This window comes from Tamandua tetradactyla, chromosome X (genome assembly GCF_023851605.1).
Source record: "Tamandua tetradactyla isolate mTamTet1 chromosome X, mTamTet1.pri, whole genome shotgun sequence".
NCBI classification, from domain to species: Eukaryota; Metazoa; Chordata; class Mammalia; order Pilosa; family Myrmecophagidae; genus Tamandua; species Tamandua tetradactyla.
Window position 1 is genome coordinate 133927498 of NC_135353.1, and position 22803 is coordinate 133950300.

Here is a 22803-nt window from a genome sequence, read left to right on the forward strand (position 1 = left end):
AAACGGGACAAGGATGTCCCTTGTCAGTGCTGTCATTCAGCATTGTACTAGAAGTTCTAGACACAGCAATCAGACAAGAAAAAGAAATAAAAGGCATCTAAATTAGAAAAGAAAAAGTAAACAGTCCCTATTTGCAGATGACATGATCTTGTATATAGAAAATCCTGAAAAATCCACCAAGCTCCTAGAGCTAATAAATGAATTCAGCAAAGCAGTAAGATACAACAGCTGCAAGCAAAAAAGAGTAGTGCTTGTGTGCACTAGTAATGAAAAATCAGAACAGGAAATCAAGAAATAAATCATTTACAATAGCAACTAAAAGAATCAAATATCTAGAATCAATGTAATCAAGGATATAAAAGACTTGAACACAGAAAACTACAAAACATTGGTAAAAGAAATCAATGAAGACCTAAATTAATGGAAGGACATTCCATGTTCAGATATGACACAATTCCAATCAAAATCCCAACAATCTTCTTTGAAGAAATTGAAAAGCCAATCAGAAAATTTATATGGAAGTGTAAGAGGCCCTGAATAGTCACCCCGATGTTCATAGTGGAATTATTCATAATTGCCAAAAGATGGAAGTAACCCAAGTGCCCATCAACCAATGAATGGATAAACAAAATGTGGTATATACATACAATGGAATATTACTCAGCCATAAAAGGGAATGAGGGGGTGGGCCCTGGTGGCTCAGCAGGCAGAGTTCTTGCCTGCCATGCGGGAGACCTGGGTTCGATTCCCTGTGCCTGCATTAAAAAGAAAAAAAAAAAGGAATGAGATTCTGATATGTGTGACAACATGGATCAACCTTCAATGTTAAATGAAATAAACAAGGCACAAAAGCACAAATATTGAACAATCCATTGATATGAAATACTTAGAATATGCAAACACATAGAGTCAGAGTCTAGAATATAGTTTACCAGGGTACAGGGTGAGAGTAAGGAATGAGGAGTTAAGTCGTAAAATGTACAGAGTCTCTACTTGGGATGATGGAAATGTTTTGGTAATTGATGATGCTGGTGGTAATGCAAGATTTTGAATGTAATCAACATGATTGATTTATGTATTTGAATATGGTTAAAAGGAGGAAATTTAGATTTTGTATATGTTATTAGAATGATTTTCAAAAACCCTAAGTTAAATTAAGGCCTACAGTTAATAGCACAATTATAAAAATGTGCTTTCATCTACTGCAACAAATGTACCACACAAATGTAAATTGTTAATAATACGATGGTATATGAGAATCCTTTATTTTATGCATGATTTTTCTGAAAACTCACAACTTCCCTAATAAAAAAATTAGCATTGCTATAATTTTATTATTTTATATACAGATTATTCAGATTTTGCTAATTGAACAAAGTGTGTCTTTTATAGCAAAGGAAACGACATAGATGAAGTTATAGATAGGAATAGATTATAGGTATTATTGTTCTTGTTGATGATGATAGTGATGCTATTTCTGGTCCAGGGTCTAATCCAGGATCACATGTTGCATTCAATTATTCTGTCTCTTCAGTCTCTTTTATCCTGTAACAGTTCCTCAGTCTTTGCCTTTCATGACTTTGACACTTCTGGAGTGTATAAGTCAGTTACTTGGTAGAACGTTCTTCAATCTGAATCTGTCTGATGTTCCCTCATGTTTAGATTTAGGTTACAATGTTTTAGTGGGAATATCACAGAATATCACTCTGGAGTGCATTATAATAAGGAGACACATTCTTAGCATTTTTAAACAATTCCCTTCATAATGTATCTTCTGCTTATGCCTTACCCTCTTCTCCCCCCACCCCCACTTACGCCTGGTCCCAGGTTCTTACTACAGCCCCTTAGAATCCATCCCAAACCCATTATCACCTGGCTAATCCACACTGTTCCATCAGGTCTCAGCCTAGAGGACACTTTGTCTAAGAGTTCATTTCTCTCATCATAGGCCTGGCTTGGGCTCCCCACTCTGAGCTCCCATTGCACCCTGTACCCTCCCATCCCAGTGTGCATCAGGCTGTACTGCCATTGTTTACTCCTCTGTTCCTTCTTCAAGACCGTAAGCATTTGAGGGCAGGACCAGTGCAATGCTCACTGTCATCACCATCAAATAGCCCAAAGCCTGGCACACAGTACATGCCCGATAAATATTTATTGAATGCAACATCACCTTTGTCATCATAATCCTCACGCTCACCAAGGCAACTGCTAATGTGTTACTCTCTATTGAAACACTTTTATGTTCCACTCCAGCTCTAATGTATCACCATTTAATAAATACTAGGAGTACTAGAGCTAGGAGTAGTAGTGAAGGCACTACAAAGAAAAAGGGGCTAAAAAATTAGGTCTCATATGCATTGTTGGTCAGATTTTAAGTGGCAAAGCCACTGTGGAGAGAAAACTCTAGCAACTTCTTATGAAGTTAAACATACATCTTTCTTATGAATGAGTAATTCCAATCCTACTTATCGGGAAAAAAAAGGCTTGAACTAGTGTGTGTGTTCTTCACAGTTTGATTAATAATGGCTAACATTATTTAATTGGTTGATTAATTAATTAATTGGAAACAACCTAAATGCCCAACCACAGAAAAATGGATAAACAAATTGTGGAAATTCATAAAATGGAATGTTGCTCAGCAATAAAAAGGAACGAGCTACTGATTTATGCAACAGCATGGGCAAATCTCAGAAATTTTACATTGCATGAAACAGGCCAGATATGACAGTAAATACCATATGATTCTATTCACATGAAGCTCAAGTACAGGTAAACTAATTTTTTTTATAAGGATAGAAATCAGAATAGTGGTTGCGTGGGGGTGGGAAAGGGTGATAGGACAGAAAAGAACAAGAAAAAACATTTAGGGTGATGACTCTCCATACCTTGATTGGGGTGTCAATTACATGGGTGTATGTGTTCATTAAAATTCAACAAACTGTACCCCTAAGAGGAATTATTGCATTTTATTATATGTAATTATATATCAATAAAAACGAAAATAATAAAGTAGGGAGCTGCAGAAATAAATGCTACACAAGAGATCACAAAGTATTTTAAGAAAAAAGAAAGTGAAAATGGGGCATAAAGAAAGAGAGGGTGGGCCTAAGACCTAAACTTCAAATATATTTCCGTTATATTTGAAACAATACAATACAATCCTTTTAATAATACAATAGTAGTCTCATAAGTAGTGTCTTTGTATTCAGGGCCACTTTCACCAAAATTAGAGGGTAAAAGGAAATAAAGTCTCCTTTGCAAAACAAGATGAAAGAACCATTCAATATTGTCTTCAACAAGTTGCTATGCTAAAATTCTGTATTTTAGCCAGCCTAATAGGAGATGAATGGATTAGATGCCAAGAGCATATAACATTTTTATTTCATATTAGAAATTGCTCATCAAATACTGCCCACACCTCAGAGGGCAAATGTAATATTTTCCTACTGTTGTTGTAAAATATTCTCACAAATCTGGTGATTTAAAACAATGCAATTTATTATCTTACAGTGCTAGAGATCAGAAGCCCAAAATATGTCTCACTGGGCTAAACTCAAGGTGTCTACAGCCTCCAGAAGGATTCCTAGGCCAGATAAGTCCTGAAACCCAGAGGGGCCAGCTTCTCCAGAACATCAACTAGTTCCATCCCCCTATCCCATATTACCAACAGCCTCTTCCAACATGAAAAAGTTACAGTGGGCATAGCCCAAATACCCCTAGAGATTGGGGAAAAGATCAAAGGAGAAGAAGGAATTATAACAGAGAAGATAGGACTTAACAAGTGATTATGACTGCTGAATCAATATATTCATATTTCGTTTAGTCTCCAGTGTGTTGGAGCAGCTAGAAGGAGAAACCTAAAATTGTGGAATTGTAACCCATACAAATTCTGAAATCTGTTCTATAACTAATTGTTGCAGTGTGCTTTGAAATTTATTGCTTTATGCATATATGTTATTTTTCACAATAAAAAATATAATCATCTAAAAAGACAAAAAAAATACAATACAATAAGGGTGTTGGCAGGGCTGCATCCTCTCTGGTGGGTCTAGAGAAGAATCTGTTTCCTTGCTCTTTCCAGTCTCCAGAGGACTCTCCCATTCCCTGGCTAGTTGTCACCTTCCATCTTCAAAGCCAACAATGGCCAGTAGCTTCTTTCTCATGCTGCATCACTCTGACACTGACTCTGACTCTTCTGCCTCATTCCCATCTTCCATCATTTAAGGGTCCTTGTGATTACATTGGGCCCACTCAGATAATACAAGATAATCTCTCTATTTAAGGTATAAAAAATCTTAATACCCCTTGCCATATACAGTAATGCATTCACAAGTTCCAGGGATTAGGACATGGACATTTTTAGGGATCCATTATTCTGTCTCCCATACTGAACTTAAAGAATTGTAAAATGTCACTTGCAGCATCTCTGTAATTATCCGCCATTTTTCATCCTTCTATTCTCTACACTAACCATCAGATGAATATTTCCAAAGTTTCCAGGCTTGTTACAAATGCAGGTAAATGCGATAAAGCAAGCCCTGCTCCAGAGATTTCATTCTACTTCCAATTGTTTTCGTTTAGTTGTACAATCTTTGAAATTTAGGAAAAGGTCTCTATTCCAGTTATCAATAGCTGTGTTACCATTTGGTGGCTTCAAGGAACAACAATATTTATTTTGTGTGTGCACAAGTCTGCTATTTGGGTAGGGTTCGGTAGGGCCAGCTTGGCTTTGATCTGCTCAGTATCAGCTGGAGTAAAACGTTCTGAAACACACTTGGCCTTTCTCCATTGCTTCCCTTACTCATGTAGACCCAGCAACAGTGGGGAGAATATCTGGTAAATTTGGAAAGACTGAACCAGGCAGGCTTTGTTTGGTGCCTCCCTTTTTTCTTCTTAAGGACAATTTGGCTGCAGAGGGTAGGCATTTTCCTCTGCTCCCAAACCCTCTACAGGAAAAGTTTGCTAGTTTCTGAGATCCCTTCCAGATCCCAACAACTGGGTTAAACATTGCAATTTCTAACATTTCACCCCTTCCAATATTTAAACTATAAAGGAATTATCAGCAAATATTTATCACAATGTAATCTAAATTATACCTTCAAAGCATCCATGAGTTACAGGTTGCAATGCCAATTAGATGCCACAAAATACTATACCTTGTTTTGAATGACTAAACTACACCAAATACACTCTTGACATTCTACACATAGTTTGGCTGCTATGGAACACGGACATACTCTTTCACAATGTGCATGTTTCTTTTTTTTTTTTTGAAGCAGAGCTTAAAATTAGTATCATGTCGTGAACAACTCAAAAATCTAAAATACCTCACTCAGAACCCACAATGTGGTACTTTTGTTTTCACCTTTCCTGGACTACCAAATAGGAAATCTCCTCGATTAGATGTCTGCTCAAAGAGAAAAAAATGTCATTATCCAAGAATACAGCAAGTTCTTTCAGGTATTTCAACATGGTGGAGGAGCAGTCAAGCTTTAATTGGCCTATTGAGCTCACCCACAAGTACAACATTCTTTACCTCAGCAATGTGGTTATTCAAAAGGGGGGAAAACCTACAAAGTTAGTTTCTGTCTTTGAAAACTTCAAAAAAATCATGTCCAGTTTCTTCCTGTTAATTGAATGCTCATTGACAAATGTGCACATATCAACACTAATACGGTTGGTATTAAAAAGTAAAATTGATTCTAGAAAACGCCCCACCCTCAACATTGTTTATTCAACTAGCTAAAACAAAGATCTGCACTCTATGCTTTTGGTATTTTCCCAGTCTCCTTACCTCCTGTGTTAGGAAAAAAAAAAGCTTCTCTAAACAGCCAAACGTCAGAAAGTTATACTCTATAAACCAGCTCTTAACTAAAGGATAAAACATCTTCTAATCAAAATTCTTCTCAGTTTGGGATTATCCAAGTTAGGCAAACTGGCAAATACATTTTAAAACAACTAGGCAAAGCTCTCTGAAAGAATATATAAAGAAGTAACAAAATCTAAGAAAAAGAATGGGAAGGCATAAAAAATGTTTCTCTTGGAGAATGCCAAAACAGGAAGGGCTGATGAGATAGCTGTGGTTTTAGCAGACCTTGTTTAGACAGATGCACAACGTTTAGTTTTCTGATTTAACTTGACCGAGACTTTGACACTAAAAAAAAAAAGCAACTAACTCAATAAAAAAGGATGAAAGAAAATTTGGGGAGGTGAAATCTCCGTGGTCTTATGGAACACACTTCCATTTGGGTCTATGCCTTCGTCATAATTGCCACCATTTGAGCACTGAATAGCAAGCAGCAGGGAAAGCTTTGTGTATAAATGGGGTTTTCCTTTTCTTAACCAACATTTCATTAATAAAACAACACTCTTCAATGGAGCAAGGAGATGCTTGAGAAATGTGTGCAATAAGGAGAAAAAACACGGAATCCTCTTTTGTCAAAATTGGAAGAGACCTTAAAGCTTGAGTTGCTTTAGACACCTATTTCCTTTCTGCAAGCTTCAAACACTTTGTGCATCTTGAAATCAGGGGACCAGGGCAAGACGACAAATGGGGGCTCCCAAACTGTGCCCCAGCCCTCTATCTTTCAAATTCCATCCTGCACCATAAGAGACCTTGTGTGCATACATACAGACAACCTAGCCACATGCCCAAGCTTCATCCACACTTCTCTAAGCCTCAGGCTGAGCAGGGTGTACACCAGCAGCCTGCTCATCCAGCCCACCCTGTACGTAGGGAGGATGATCTGGGACAGTTGTCCATGCAATCCCTGGAATTGAGTCAGGGCCATTTGGACAGAGAATTCTGGAGTTCCACGTGTCCAGAATGTGGTGTAGAAGAGGGGGCACAAGCTCTGGGAATGCCCTTGGTTTTGAGGACTACATACCCCACAGAGAGTGACAATGCCAGAAGAAAGTTAGAGTGGTGGTCCCTCTACAGTGGGGCCCTGATTGCAAGAGTCAAAATATTGGTACTGGTTTCCAGTTACAGAAACCATTGCTGGCAACATATTATCATCTCCTGCACCACTTAGCAGAAAGTTCTACACAGCTTAAACTCAACCAACTGGAGACCTGATCAAGTGTTTAAAGTAGCTCCAGAACAACCTTTAAACTTCCTTGAGTTATTAAAAATAAAATTGGGTGCAATCTTAAAAGAAAGACCATAAATAAAAAATTTTAAATTAAAAAAACGTAAATCATCTTGGTAATTAAAGCAATCTAGGCTTGATCAGAAACTAAAAAAGTGTCTGAAAATTTAAAAACCACCACTAATTAATTTTAAAAGGACAATCCCACATTCCACATGTTTAACATCTTTAAAAACTACTGATGCAGGGTTTTTTTTGTTGTTCTTTTTTTATGAGTTGGGAGCTAAACTTATCTCTAAAATTTTAAAGAAAATTTTCCTTCTCTCATTCTTTCATTCAGAACTCTTCAAAATAAAGCACATGAAGATATAATGCTTAGTAAATATGTACTAGATGTCCTTTTTTATTTGTACCCATCAAAAGATGATTACCTTTTTTTTATAAAATGGTACATACAAGATTTGAGTTCTCAATACACTGGAACTGTGTTCAATTTGGAAAGACCTGGGACCACTAGCAAAGTCAAAAATAGAGAACACTATTTTCCCAAACCTTCTTTGTTCAGCAGCCCAAAATAAGGGGAAATGATGAGGCATATGCAAAAGACAGTAACTTTCATTTTTTAAAAATTGTCAACAGTAGAGTAGTTCTCGAGTTGGTCCAAATAATAACTTCAGCTGCTATGCTGTGCTCTCTAACAAATTGGTTTCAAAGAAAGAGTAAATTGGCTACGCGGCTAAGAAACTCAGCGTCAATATAAAGCACACAAAAAACCCACGTGGGCAGAGCAGAACACTGTTTTTAGAGGCAAAACCAGGCTTTCTCAGAGGTCTTTTTGTGAGGCTCTGATGTAGAAAATTCTTATCCAATGTAAATATCTGGAAGATCAATTCCAATCTAAGCTGCTCCTTTTTGCCTCCTTCATGTATCTGTGCCTTACATTTAGTTACAAACTACCAAGGAGAAGGACGCTGGCAGAGAGATGCCACAATTTATTCAACTTTTAAATACATAAAGTACCTTGAGATTCTTCAAGGAAGACCTTGGGAAAAGAGAAAGTCACTTATTACCGTATGTAGGAAGTTAAAATTTTAAATAGCTTGAGAAGTTTTAACAGATGAATCTCTTGGGGATTTTTCCTTGATTTGCTTCATAAACTGATCTCGAATCACTATTAGTGGAATAGTATTTACTGGGCCTAGGAAATCTTACTGGGTTATTAAAAAATTCAATGCTCTTTAGCAGTGACTAGAACTACTCCGAAGTCAGAATCATTATCCTTTTTAATATTTTTTAAAAATAGCCATCAAAGTGATAACCTTATGTACTGTTTAGTTTTGCTATTAACATTTACTTTTCTGCATTCTCTATACCCCAAGAACAGTCTGAAAACAACTTGCAGTTAACATCTCATAAAATTCTTCATATCATCTACCTAAACTAGCCTCTTAGTTTCAATTCAGACTCTCCCTTCTGACTTTGTGAAAGAAGAGTTTACCTCTTGTTTGGGGACACACTAGGCATTGAGATTCTGCTTTTCCTTCAAGTAGGTATATTATCCTGAGCCTGGCATATTCGTGGAGAAAGGGAAGGAGGGAAATGGAGACATACTAACATTTAGATAGAGCAAGAGAGAGAAGCCCGTAAGGCACTCCAACAGTACCTAAACACCTAAGCGTCAAACCCTCTATATATCATCTCATTTTATTCTCAGTGCTCTATGTATCATCTCATTTAATTCATTCCTTCATGAAGTATGCAATGTAGATATTATGTGTGACTCCATCTGTGGTAATAGGCTTGGAGGGTTCAATAGAGACGGTAATGAGTAACAAGAGGATTCAAACACCAGCTTTCTGGCTTCAAAGTTTGTGTCTTTCTACCAGTGGCTTCTGTCCCTTCCTTCCTTTGTGTTTTTTGCTGTTTCACAGAGCACTTTGATATTTTAAATGGGACACATAACAAGAAGCCGTACACCTTACTTTTGGTGCTGCTTATTATATATTAATGATTAACTTTTTCTGGCAATAGCCAGCACCCCAGTTTTGACACTTCCCCATTTTTTTTCACTGCTGCTACAAGCTGATAATAGACCGAGCTCCTTATATCAAGAGGGTAAAAAAATTTTGCTTTTTTTTTCTAACTGCAAAGCTATACATATTTTAAATTCAAGCTCTATGAATTTAGAGAATGCCTCCTGACTTCAAGATTGAAAACTGAAGTCCATTTTCCACATATAGTCTCAAAACAAACACTGAAATAAGGAAAATGCAGAGCAGTGTTTTGTCTGTCTCAGAAGAGCATCAAAGCGGCATCTGAGAAGCATTCCCGGGGCCCTCCTGCCACCTTGATCCCATACGCTGCCCAAAATTAGAGACTGGCTCACTGAAACTCTGGAAGCACTGCTGGGCACTTCTCAACCAGCTCAGCATTCCTAGGGAACTAGTGAAAGAAGTCATAACTCGTGTTATAACAGATTTAAATATCTCTTAAATTCAACATAAAAGACTTGTAAGACCTGTAAAGTGTGTGGACTAGTGCTAACTGATATTTCTTCTTCCACTTCACTTCTCAGTAGCTAAATGAAAAATAGGCATTTAAAGTAAGCTTTTATGCCTTGAAAGACATCAGCTTGTGCTTGAGCTTCTTAAAAAATGCAACCTGTCAATTAAGCACTTCAATAACCTGGCCAACTTGGTTGAAAGATGCAATTTATGTGTACCTCCTCAAATACAGTGAGTATTTAGAAGCTTTTTGTTGACATATATAGTCGTACCTTGGTACTGAATTAACAATAAAAGCTTGGAAGTAAATCTTACCAGTAGCTACTTCCCAAACAAAACCAAATACTTACAGAGATGAATATCCAGAACCTTGAAAAACCAGAGGGAAAACAAAACTTACTTTTGCTCAAAAAAAAAATCAATTAAAATATTTTTATTTCACTTCTAAGTCATTCACTGGAGGATTAAAGAGCAACAAACGATCGTCAGGTTTAGTTAACACATTTGCTTATTTTATTTTTTAGAATATAGTCTACATCTGGGATTAAAAAACGTTTAAATAAATTTAAGACATATAACAACAATGGAACCCTTCATCATTCTATGCACAACGTGGTTAGAATGTCAGTTGGTTCCATTTCGGAGAAGTCCACTTTCTCATAATGTGTTTTTCACTGGCTGAGTGGCAAATTTCGTACTCGCCGGCACAAAGCCGGCTTATACATACTGGGGTTAGGGCGGGGTTAGGAGGAAAGGGATGGGGTGGGGGTGCCACAGGACAACTGTACAGTGTAACAGAAAATTAATAAAGTAGTACCGGTTACCGACAGACAGTGCTGCTTGTGCGCTTATCACAATGGAATCACCGAAGTTTCAGAGCAAGGAGGAGATTCGAAATACTTAAGACAGGGCCACTGTTAAAATAATAGTGCAAACAGGAAAACTGATGCAATCCTAGCAACACCACGGCCCAACGGCAGGGCGGCCTACGTGCCCCGCCTTCCCCACCGCCTAGCTCAGGGCGGTTCTCCCAAGTGTGGCAACCCTGTGCCGCGCCCCGACACGGCCTCTTCTCCTCCGAAAAGAACAGAAAAGAAAGTCCAGGAAAGGCACAGGCTGAAGGCAGGGCGTCAGCCCAGTCCCGGTTCCACCAACGTAAAGCACAGGTCCCTACCCGGGGGGGACTCTGAGACCTTCCTCTCCCGTCACCACTTTTCTCTTCTCTTATGAATGAGGCCCCCTCTGCTCCACGTAGCCCCGCCGCGCCCCTAGCACGTACACAGCTCCCCACCCTTGCAGTCCGCCCTTCGCGCCCTACAGCCAGAAAGAAAATCACTTTGAGGAAAGAAAGAAGGTGAAAGAAGGGACCAGGGAGGGCTCTGGGCAGCTGTGGGCGCCCCGCCTCAGTGGCCCCAGTTGCCGAAGCCGATCTCCTGCTTGTATCTGTTGGTGAGGATGTTGGCTTTGCGCGTGAGTTTGGAAAGCACTGTGTGCAGCCCGCGCAGGTGGTAGTGGAATTGCCGCTCCAGGTCTTCCTCGCCCGCGTCCGCGCCCTCCAGGTGGCTCAGGTCCACCAGGATGTCCTTCGACTTCCAGGCCCCGCCCTCCTCGCTCCCTGCCGGCGGCGGTGGCTGGTGCAGGACCCCCCACTCGATGTCGTTGCGGATGGACTTGAGCAGCACGTAATGGCTGTACATGTCCCGGGATGGCGCGAAGAAGCTGCCGTTGGCGCTGCCGGGGCCGGTGGCCGGGGGCGTGCGCTCCTCCAGGCAGCCACCGCTACCACTCACCTCCACGCCGACGTCGTTGTCTAGCCCCGGCTCGGCCAGGGGCACGTCGCGTAGCAGGCTGGGCACCATTACCGTCTGGTCCATGTTGTTCACCGCACCGATAAAGCGGTTCATGGCGTTAAAGAGCGAGTGCTTCTGGTTGTACGCGTCGCAGGTCTGCATCATGGTGGCCGCGTGGGCGCCGGTGCTCAAGGACGTAGGGACGCGAGGGTGGCCGGCCGGGGCGAAGGAGTGTCCGCCTTTACACGCTCTCCAAAGCCCGCGCCGGGGACCTGACTACGGGCGGTGTGGCGGGATTCCGGGCGCCTCCTCTGTGCTCTCCAACTCTGGTCTCGCTCACAGCCGGGCCCGGAGGGATGCGGGGCTTTTCCCGGCTCAGTCGTCCGGAAGCTCGCGACGGCGGTGGGAGGGGGGCGAGGAGGAGGGGGTCGATGGGTCGAACCCTGGGCCTGGTTGGGAGACAGGCGCGAAAGAGATTATTCACCCGTCTAGGTTTGCCCGGTGCCCCCAACCGCGCGCACCGCCCTCCCCGGATGCTGCTTGCCAGGGATGGCGCCCGGGTGGCTTCCCGCAGCCCGGCGGTCCAACCTCGCTGCCTGCAGCAGAGCCTGGGAGAATAGGAAGGGGTGGTCCCCGTCTCTTTCCGAAAAGCCCTAAACCCAATCACCCACGTTGGCCTGGCCAGCAATTGGGGCGGAGGCACCCACCTCCTCTCGTGCCTCAAGATCCTCTGCTCCCGAGCAGCTGAGCGTTCCCGCTGCGGGTGGCTGATGTGGTCAGTGGCCGGACAGTGACTGCAGGCGGTGGTGGCTGCGTCGGCCCCCTACCCATTCCAGGTGCTCAATTTATAGCCCGGGAAAGGTGTCGCCGGCGCGCAGGGCCACCCCCGGTGTCTCCTCCTCCCGCCTCCCCCGGCAGCGCTGAAAGATGAAAGGCCCGAGCCCAGTTGACCGCGAGTAACACTCGCCCAGCCCTTTCTAGAGTGGGGGCGGGGCATGCCGGGCCAGCTCCGCCTCTCGCCTGATACCCGGGCGGAGGGAAGGCCCCAGGGCAGGGCAGGGTGGAGGAGGGACCCGGCGAGACGCGCTCTACCGGCGCTGAGCCCAGAACAGGCCGGCTGGGGGAGGGCCGGGTACCCGGTGGATGGTGAAGGCGCCGCCGGCCACCCGACCCGTGGAAGCGTGGGCTGGAGTGTGGGGGCTGGGCGGGGCCTGTCGAGATGGGATGACCGGAACGCACGTGTCCTGGTTGCAAAGTGAACCCCCAACCCCGCGTCTGGTAAGGGCCGCGGCCCGGAAACTGCTACCATGGTTTATTATTAGTAGTCGGGTAAGAGGGGCCAACCGAAGCCGCAACTCCATCCCCAGACTCTTGCGTAAGGGTGGCCGTGCATGACGGATGCACGTGGACGCGCGTTGCTCTCCCCCCCACCCCCCACCGCCCCTTGGCTCGGGAAGGTGATCATGCAGGCTTTTGCCTCCCTCCCGGGCGGCGTCTTTCCCAATCTTTCCTGTAACAGCTGTTGCCAGGGATGGAGACAGACCTAACGTCGGCAGTGCAGGTTTTCCCCTTGAGAGGTCAGAGCTTAGCAATGAGAAGTAGCCAGGTTCCCGACTTTAGTTCAATTCCACTACTTAAAGATGGTGGAGACCCCCAGCGGTGTGGCTTTTTGGTTGCCGAGGGACCGAGAAAGGGGGACAGTAGTTAGGCCTGATGTCGGGCATCTTTAATCATTTTAACAGAAAACTGGATGATATCCAGGATTTTTTTTTTAAGGATTATTCCTTTTCAAAAGGGCGTTCTTAAAACAGATGCTCATTTAATTGGGCCTACGCTACTATGTGCCAAACTGCTGGGTTTAACTTTTAAGAGCTTTACATCTTAAAATTCATTTCGGGATTTCCAAGCCATAGGTGGTTTTTCATTTGTTTTTTACCATCTCATTTCTTTTGCCATGTCTGTCGTTCCCTGTCTTCTCTAACAATCCTATAGATAATTATGTCCAACAAGACTCACACTTCTAATTTTAAATCTCTTTTCTCTAAAACTTTTCAGGGGTGCTTTTAGTACAGTATGTTTTCCCACAGAGCAAAAGTACCAGTAAGAAAGGAAAAGTACAAAATATGGGGGTTTTCTTTCTACTTTCTTTAAAAGCAGTTTTATTGTGATCTATTCACATACCATACAGTCCGTCCAAAGTGTACAATCAATGGCTTTTAGTATAATCAGAGTTGTGCATTCATCACCACAATCAATTTTAGAACATTTTCTTTACTCCAAAAAAACCCCATACCCTTTAGCAGTCTCCTCTCAATCCCTCTATCCTTCCCCAGCCCTATATAACCACTAATCGAATTCTGTCTTTATAGATTTATTTATATTTATTTACATTTCATACAAACGGAATCATACCCTATGTAGTACTTTGTGTCTGGTTTCTTTCACTTAGCCTAATGGTTTTTATTATTGTTATTATTATTTTCACTTAGGGAAGTTGTAGTTTTGCATAAAAGTCATGTAAGAAGTACATGTACTGCCCTATTATTGACACTTTGCATTGGTGTGGTCTCTTTCTTTTTCTCTCCCTCTTCCTTCCTCTCTTCCACATTTACAACGATCTATACTTAGGTTTTTATCGCAGCAAACCACTGTCATAATTATCTTTTGAATGAAAAGCTGATTTGGTGCAACAAGGACTGGCCAATTAACAAGACACAAGTCGCTGAGCCCTTAGCAGAGCCCAGTCTGGCGACTCTTCCCCAGGGCCTTACAGGCCCAGATCATAGCCGGATTTCTTATTTGTAAAACTGGGATAGTGTTACCTGTTCACCCTACCTGTCAAGGTCACAGGGAAGATCAATGGAAAGAAAAATTTAGAAGGAAAAAGGCGTATACAAACTTGAAGCACTAAAATAATGTCACCCTCCTTTGTACACATAGAGACTTAGAAACTTATCATTAAAATGGAGCTTCTTCCATGGGCTGTGCCAAGGATTTTAGTTGAGGTAAATAAGAAAATGGATGTAAAAATCATTATGCAAATTATAAAGCACTTTACAGAGATTAATTATACTTAGTATAGGCCCTCAACATAGTCTAGAGGTGTTTATGTTAAGAGTCAGAAAACTTACAACTGTGGAAATGGGCCGAGTTGATCCACAGACCCCTTACTCCCCAGGGCTTAGGCAGCTGGCAAGTACAAAATAATTCAGCTGGTTTTAAACCTTTATGTCCAAAGAGATGAGAAGAGCATTGCAAGAGGAAACCACAGGAAAAAAACACACCAGTTTCCAGCTGATCCTCTTATAAATTAAAATATATTGTTCCTCATCCCAGACCCTCTTAATATTTTATATACATATGTGGTCAGATAAAAACTCGGTATGTTTCAGCACTGAGTTTCATTAAATGCTTGGATCCTGCCTCATTTTCTCTTCCCAGTTCGACAAAGTGTAATAATAACTCGCTGAAAACAGAAATCCAAGGGATCTAGCAAAAGAATCCCACTAAAAAACAACAGACTAATAATTAAAAAAACAAAAAACGATTGGAGTAACGCCCCTAAATCCTTCCTCTTGGCCCCCATCCCTCTCCTGATTTGTTTGCTTCCCCTCTTCAGGTCTCGAGTCCACCCTCCACCCTCCACCCTCCACCCTCCACCCTCCACCCTCCACCCTCCATCTCCCCACGCTCCAGACGCCCCCACCTCACCCCCGCCCCGTTTCTTGATTCCGTCCCCTGTACTTGTACATTTCTTAAACACTATCAGAGAATGATGGCTAATGCACCTGCCTGCAAAACTTCCCAAACCAGGCCTTCCAGATCCCCCGGGACCCCGCAACAGCTCACACCCAACGGGGTAACTCCGGAACGAAAAGGTCCCGGGGCCGGAGCTGCGGGCTCTTGGAATCACCCCACCACCAGCCCTCCGACTTCAGCCAATCAGCTGCTGTCAGAGAATGTTATGCAAATGAACCTTCGCGCCCCAGCCAGTCAGGAGCCATGGCCCCTTTCCACCAGTGTACTCTTTCACCGTAAGCGCCGAGCTGGCGGCCGCGTCCTTGGCAACCAGCGTGCTGCCAATTTCCCCCTACGCGAGGCTGGAAAAAAAATTAAAAACGGTTCCCTGAGGTCACGTGAGAGGGGAGCAGGCGGGGCCAGGTCGAGCGGGTGGCGAAGGCCCGCACTGGTTGCAAGAAGTACTTTATCGCAATCTGCGCTGGCCGCATTTTGCCTCTAGAAATCAGGGAGAATAATCGGTTGAGCAATTTTTGAGTGTCTGTAGTAGGCCATCAGGCTCAAGTTCAAGGGGCTTCTGGTCCGTGCTCTCTACCCAATACGCTAAATTCCCAGGAAGAACAATCTGAGGTCCCATGCCCACCCCACTTTTTCATACACGACTCGAACTGTGGAGCGCTTTAACTGGTTTTAAATTTCCGCTTTGCCTTCTTACTTCAGCAACCCGGAAATCATGTTTTGCTGACTTAGCTCCCCGAAAATGCAAACACCTGACCCCTTCTGTTGTGTTCTTTGGAGAAACAATAGAAAAACTCGGGAAAAGATGGCATTTTAAAACGCGACCAGAATTCCTAAACAAAATAGGAAGTAAGAGAAAATCAGTAGAAGACATAAGATGTTGGGCCTAGAGCTGAAGGGATGGTGGTATAATTTTAAGACTGGAAACCAGCCCAATCCAAGAGAGTGGAGATTCGGGATTACTCTGAGACTGAATTTAGAAGGAGCATTTCATGAAAAGTTGTGCTGGAAATATGACAACCAGACTGCTGTGTTAAAGGCCAAAAAGTCCAACCGCTTATGCTGAAATCGCTCACAACATCCCCACCAAGTGGTCGCCCTGACCCAAATTCTTGTAACTTCCATCCTCTGGGATTAGTTCTACCCCCTTGAAGATCTCCAGAAGGCCATTCAGCACCCTATCAGATATCTGAAGGTAGATATGGTCTCTCTTGAACAGACTATTCTTCAAACCAGTTATGCCCAGTTCCTGCAAGAATTCTTCATGTCCTCTTTTTTTAATTGTTCATGCATTCTGGCCACTGTTCATGGAAGTAGCTCCAGCTTGCTCAAAAGTGTGACAGCCAGAATTCACTCCAAGAACCACCTTACCTAGGGCAGAGTGTAGAAACACAGACCCCTTGTTATTTCAAAGGTTAGTTTTTCCAGGTCATATGTATTGAGTACCTGTGCTTGGTACTCAGATGTGTTAGCACACCATCACAACAACCCTGAGAAGAAAGTAAGTATAAGGAAGTTTAAGTGGCTAAAATAGTAGAACTGGGACTTGATCAAGTTTCCTAATGCCAGATACAATGTTCCTTCTGCTATCTGACAAATGTTGTCTAACCTTTAATGGACTTTTTTTTTTAAACAGCTACAGCTATAGGAGGCAAGTTAACAGAATTTTGAGTGTCCCATTCTCAAGCAGTGAGGTCTTTTTTACTTTATATTTATCCTGCTTAAACTTTATCTAATTAGACTTGGCCCGTTACTCCAGCCTGTTTCAATATTTGGGTCCTGATTCTGTGCTTTAATGCAGTTGGATCTTACCCATACATTTGATAACTTTTCATATATTCATCTGAATTATTGATAATAGGGTACCAGGCAGCAGTCGGAAAAAGGCAAAGTGCTACACTGCATCTGGAGTGCTCCTTCAGCTTGATACCAGTCCATTAATTAGCATCTTTTGGCCTATGTTGTTTCAGCTAGTCATTAATCATGTTAATTGTACAATCATCCAGCCTATATTTTTCTTCTTGACCACTCGGTATTATGAGAGACATTGCTAAATGCCTTGGTGAAGTACAAAGTTAATGGTCAATTTTTCTCCTATGGAGTCAGGTGGCAGAACATTAATGTCATATGCCAAAGAGAAACTACTGTCACATGACAGAAAAAGTCAGAAATAGCATCACAATATTCTCAGTTAAAACTGAGGGGAAGATGTCTCATTGTATTTGTGTTCCAGGAAGCTCCATCATGAAGATTCAATTGGGAGAAGATAAACAGGAGGATGCTAAAACCTAGGGACATGCAGGAGTGAATCTGCTGGCCTCATACTTTCAGCTTTTAGGTTTTAGAGGGTCTGAATAGTTTGGAGTTAGCATTTTGTTAAATCTCACCTTCTAAAAAACCTCTTTGGCCTTGAGCAAAAAGGGTATTCAAAAATATAACACGTTAGCTCAGACCGGAAAAAATTAACAACAAAACAATTTAAGGTAGTTCAGGAAGTAGTAGAACACAGGAAAAGTTGAGAATGCTAAAGAATATATTTTATTATGTTCTCCGTATTTGTACATCTTTGAGAATTCTATATCATATAGGGAATGATGGATTTAATCTGAGTATGGGAAATAGAAGTGCCAGACTCATTATAGATTTTCTTACCTATCATGTAGGAGCTTTTTAACTGGATTATTCCTGGATCCCTTAGAATTCCAGGACCTTTTGGTATCATCATCATAGAAAGAACAAGGTGAGAAGGTGAGTGTTCTTCCTTCATTCCATCCTTCTTAATACGTGAATTTGGTTGGTTTGAATTCTGAAATTAGATTCAAAATTTACAAATTATAATAAACTCGCATGGGGAGTAATGATAATTATATTTCTTAATCTGGATATATGTGTATTATTTTATTAAAGACATATAATACAACCTTCTGGTAGAAAAGTTCAATAGTGCCATGCCCAAATCATCCATGATTTTCTCTTTTAATTCTAATAGTAAAGTAAAACTATGTCTAGATGAAGTACACTGGAGTACAGGAAAATTTACCTACATTTTTAGATGGTCTGGTCATTAGCACTTAGGCTAATACTATAATCGTGAGCAAAAAGAAAAAGAATAATATGTCAAATGAAAGCTCCCCCCACACCTACCAGAAAAAAAGACAGCATGCAAAAGATATAAAAAGTTTGGAAGCAAAGAGAACCCAAGGATGTAGCGTCCCCAGAAATCCATCCACCTATAGATGACCTTCATAAGAATAAGAAAGATGATAAACCATTAAGAATATATGAAGAAGGAAATTCCAGAGTAGAGGAAACCAAATTTGAACCAAAACGCCACTACTAGAGAGTTAATAAATAGACTAGATAATCACAGATACACAAAGAGTTAAAACAAATAGAGGAAAATGTTGGATATAGAAGAGAAGACAACACAGTATAAGGATAATTGGTGTCCTTGAAGAAGAGGCCTTAAGTTTTAAAATTCCATTCACATAAAATTCTCTCTCTCTCTCTCTCACGCACACGCACGTGCACACACACACACACACACACTTTCATGTGTATATATTTGTGGAGAGATGCTTTCTTTGTATAATTCTGTAGAGCTTGAAGTTTTATAGTGAGTGTTACCACGTTGAGAGAGACTGTCAATATTCTGATCTGTCTGATGATTTACTTTGAAATCAAGTGCTCTCATGACTGTTTTGGTGAAAACACTTGTGAACCCAATTTGAGTGGAAAGAGAGATACAAGAAGCCCTCTGGCTTTTGTACCCATAGACAGAAACCACTGTTCTTGCTTTCTGTTCCTGTTAATTGAAGTTAAAGAAGTCCAGTGTTTGGGGTTTCCAAACCTTGGACTTGGTGAGAGGATTTTCTCAGAGGTGACTCCATTAAAACATTTTTTCTGTAAACCCTTAAACACTGTTTCTAAAACTACGTTTGCACAGTGCATTTATGGATGGGTATTTGCCTCTGCTATTCTCATTTATTGCAGATAACTAGACATATCTGGAGTCCTGATATTTGCTATTCTTTCTGGGGAGTTCATACTTCTTTAAACTTATAGGTAGGAAAGTCTATGTTAGTGGAGGTCTAAGAGTCTCCCTATATTCTCACTCATACTCTGAATCTGGCCAGAGGAATGTATTTATCTCCATTATATATTCATTTTGCCGTATTAGTGTGCAAAGATTATCCTTGCCAGTTTTACCTGCAAAAATTGAACCTGAGATCAGCATTGGTCTTGGGCAGTCCAAATTCCAACATGGGCACATGATCATTTTCTTTCTTTCCTATGTGGTTTCGCAATTAATAGAAACTTGAAGATAAATTCATGTATACATCATTAATGGGCACCCTGAATTTTGTTATGGTTAATTATTGTTTTGCTCCTGGAACAATATTAAACAAAGAAGCACATGTTTTCCATTTTTAGAACTCAGAGTTTTGTGTAATTTCATCTTTATGAAAAGTGGGTGATTACCTTGGCCAGAAGTAGAAAGTGTTTGTTTATGGCATAGAATTCAGTCATCAATATTTGTCTGAAATGTTTACTTCGAGCTACACGGTATCTATAGAATTACCTCCTTGGTTTCTATGGAAAGACTCAAATATCTTTCCAAAACCGATTAAATCTATCAGCAAATATAAGTGGGAATGCTGAGGTGGTTCACATAGTAATTAAATCTTGGGTTTTAAAACAACAACCATAATTTACTTAACAAAAACTCTGTAAGAGAAAAAAACTGAGCCATCTGGTCAGATATTAAAGCACATTTCTGTCATTTCGCCTCTTCTATTGGAAAGAGATTATCTAAATCACCATGCTTTGGGTGCAGAATACAGAATGTTCCAAATTAAAGATTGTTGGGACTACATGAAATATTTTAAAAGATATTTTATTGATAAAACAACATGCAAACATATGAGCATTCTTAGCATACAAACATTCCATACATGGTGTACAATTGATGGCTCACCATATCATCACATAGCTGTGTATTCATCACCATGATCATTTTTTTGAACTTTTACATCACTGCAGAAAAAGAAATAAAAAAGAAAAAACTCATACATATCATACTCCTTACCCCTCCCTCTCATTGACCACTAGTATTTCCATCTACCCAATTCCTTTTAACCTTTGTTCCCCCTTTATTTGTTTATTTTTTACTCATCTGTCCATACCCTAGATAAAAGGAACATCAGACACAAGATTTTCACAATCACACAGTTACATTGTAAAAGCTATATCATTATACAGTCATCTTCAAGAAACAAGGCTAGTGGAGCACAACTCTGAAGTTTAGGGACTTCCCTCTAGCTACTCCAATACACCATAACCTAAAAAGGGGATATTTATATAATGCATAAGAATAAACTCCAGGATAACTTCTCGACTTCGTTTGAAATATCTCAGCCACTGACGCTTTATTTTGTCTCATTCCTCTCTTCCCCCTTTTGGTCAAGAAAGTTTTCTCAATCCCTTAATGTCAAGTCCCATCTCATCCCGGGACATTTCTGTTCCATGTTGCCAGAGAAATTTACACCCCTGGGAGTCATGTCCCATGTAGGGGTCGGGGAGGTCAGTGGGTTCACTTGCTGTGTTGACTGAGAGAGAGAGAGGCCACATCTGAGCAACAAAAGAGTTTATATGGGGGTGAATCTTAAGCCTAATTTTAAGTAGGCTTAGGTTGTCCTTTGCAGGAATGAGTTTCATAGGGGCTTTATGAAATAGTGAATTAAGAAAATCTATATGCAGGTTTAATGCTTGTTCATGCCATCCTATTTTTTGTTTGGTTTCAGAGAGCATACTCGGCTTGGCTAGAAGCAGGCTGAAGCAAACTGGATGCCATTAAGAACGGCAAGCCAGTTCAGCCTCTTTTATAAATGTACATGATCTACTGTAGGGACCATGTCTTTCATGCATTCAACCAATTGGTACAAGTACTTCACATTTGTTTGTAGCATTTGTCCAGCTCCTCCATGGCTGAAAAATAGAGGGCATTTTTACTATGTAATGTTGTGTTTACTCAAAATTCTAACTTTTCTTTATTCAAATATAAGGTATTTGCCTTCCTTCTAGGATACTACCCCTGACCTATCTTCCATGCAGAAATAGTCTTCCTCCCTTCCCCACCTCTCCCCTCCCCTGTCCTCTACCTCACCCTTGCAAAGGCAGGAAAGTAAAATGGGAGGAATGCCTAATGGGAGAATGATGCACTCCCAGTTCCTAACGATTTTGGAAAGCTTCTGTAGTCCACTTAAAAAAGCAAGGTATGCAAGGAGATCAAGTTCACTTGCAAGATATTGCATAAAGTGATATAATAAATGAGCAAAACGGAAACAAAATAAATCCAGCACACATTGCGAAGTAGGTGATGAATTATAGAATTATGATTGTGTTCTTACAAAGGTCATAGAAACATCTGAATAGATTTGTGTTATATTACCAATATTAGATAGAAATAAATTTTCTCTAAGAGGCATTCTATTTACTTGAGAGGGTGGAGGTGGCAGGCCACATAGTGTAATGAAAAGACCAACCAGTCTGGGGTGGACCCAACTCCCCACTCCCCACCCTAGGTATAAATTACCTCGCTGCCACTTTCTAGCAGGTGAGTCTAGAGATGAAATGGGAGGTCAAGAGATGAGGGGGGTGGAACTTGTAGACTATCAGGCATGTGGTAGGCAGTAAATGTGTTGCCTTGCTGTGATACATTTCTACTGTATTTTGTGTTAATATGTTTCATGATGCTATGCATGAGAATTGTAAATGAAAATAAATACCTTTATGTTTGGTATCACATCCATCTTTTGTAATATAACATTGTTTGGGGCCTCGAACCTGCCTTTTCTACTTGAAAAATTCTAGAATGCATGATGTATAGCTTTTCTTTTGTTTTTATTTTTTTTTGGTCAAGCCTCAGTATGCATTTTTGTTAGCATACATACTTGAAACAATCTGTGAGCCCACAGATTCTTAATCATACGGAATGTACACATTTGTAATACTTATGGTTTAAATCTCTCAAACCATATACATTGAGAAAACTGATATTTGAAGGAAGAATAATTTAGAAAGAACATATACATTGAAGGAAGAGAGGAAGTTAGCTATACAGATATGTGGGGAAGAGCAAGCCAGGTAGAGTGAACAGCCAATGCCAAAGCTTGGCATAGTCAAGAAATAGAAAATTGGCCAGTATAGTTGAAGCAGGTGGATTGAAGGGGAGACTAGGAGGAAATAAGATCAAAGAGGCAATGAGTTCAGATCACGTAGGAACTTATAAGCAGATTTAAAGACTTCAGCTTGTACTGGTGGCGGGGTGGGGTGGGACATGTCTTTGAACTATTTTGAGCAAAGGCTTGACATGATTTGATTTACATTTTAAAAGGATCCTTGTGCTATTGTCTGGTTTGAGAACAGACTCTACAGGAGAAAGGATGGAAGCTTGATGAATAGTTAGGAGACCACTGCAACAATCAAAGAGAGAAATGAAGGTGATTTAGACAAAAATGGAGTGGTGAGAAATGATTGTTTCTGGGTGTATTTGGAGGGTGGAGCCAAAAAAATTTGCTGATATATTGGGCTTAGTTGTGAGAGAAAGAGGAGAATTCAGGAAGACAATTTTTTTTTTATCTAAGCAACTGAAATTATGAT

The 22803-nt window shown here is 41.1% G+C and overlaps 1 protein-coding gene across 1 annotated transcript; it reads right to left on the reverse strand.

Annotated features, from left to right (window-relative positions):
- Positions 1-10080: 10080 nt before the first annotated feature.
- MID1IP1 (MID1 interacting protein 1) lies at positions 10081-12349 on the reverse strand. The gene is made up of 2 exons (XM_077146865.1): positions 12093-12349; positions 10081-11834 (listed from the first exon to the last, which is right to left on the reverse strand). Exon 2 carries the CDS (start codon positions 11548-11550, stop codon positions 10999-11001), a length of 552 nt encoding a protein of 183 aa, XP_077002980.1. The 5' UTR covers positions 11551-11834; positions 12093-12349; the 3' UTR covers positions 10081-10998.
- Positions 12350-22803: the final 10454 nt, after the last annotated feature.

What these genes read in the sequence shown, in the direction of transcription:
- MID1IP1 (XM_077146865.1), bottom strand. Translation starts at nt 11,550, where the DNA reads ATGATGCAGACCTGCGACGCGTACAACCAGAAGCACTCGCTCTTTAAC.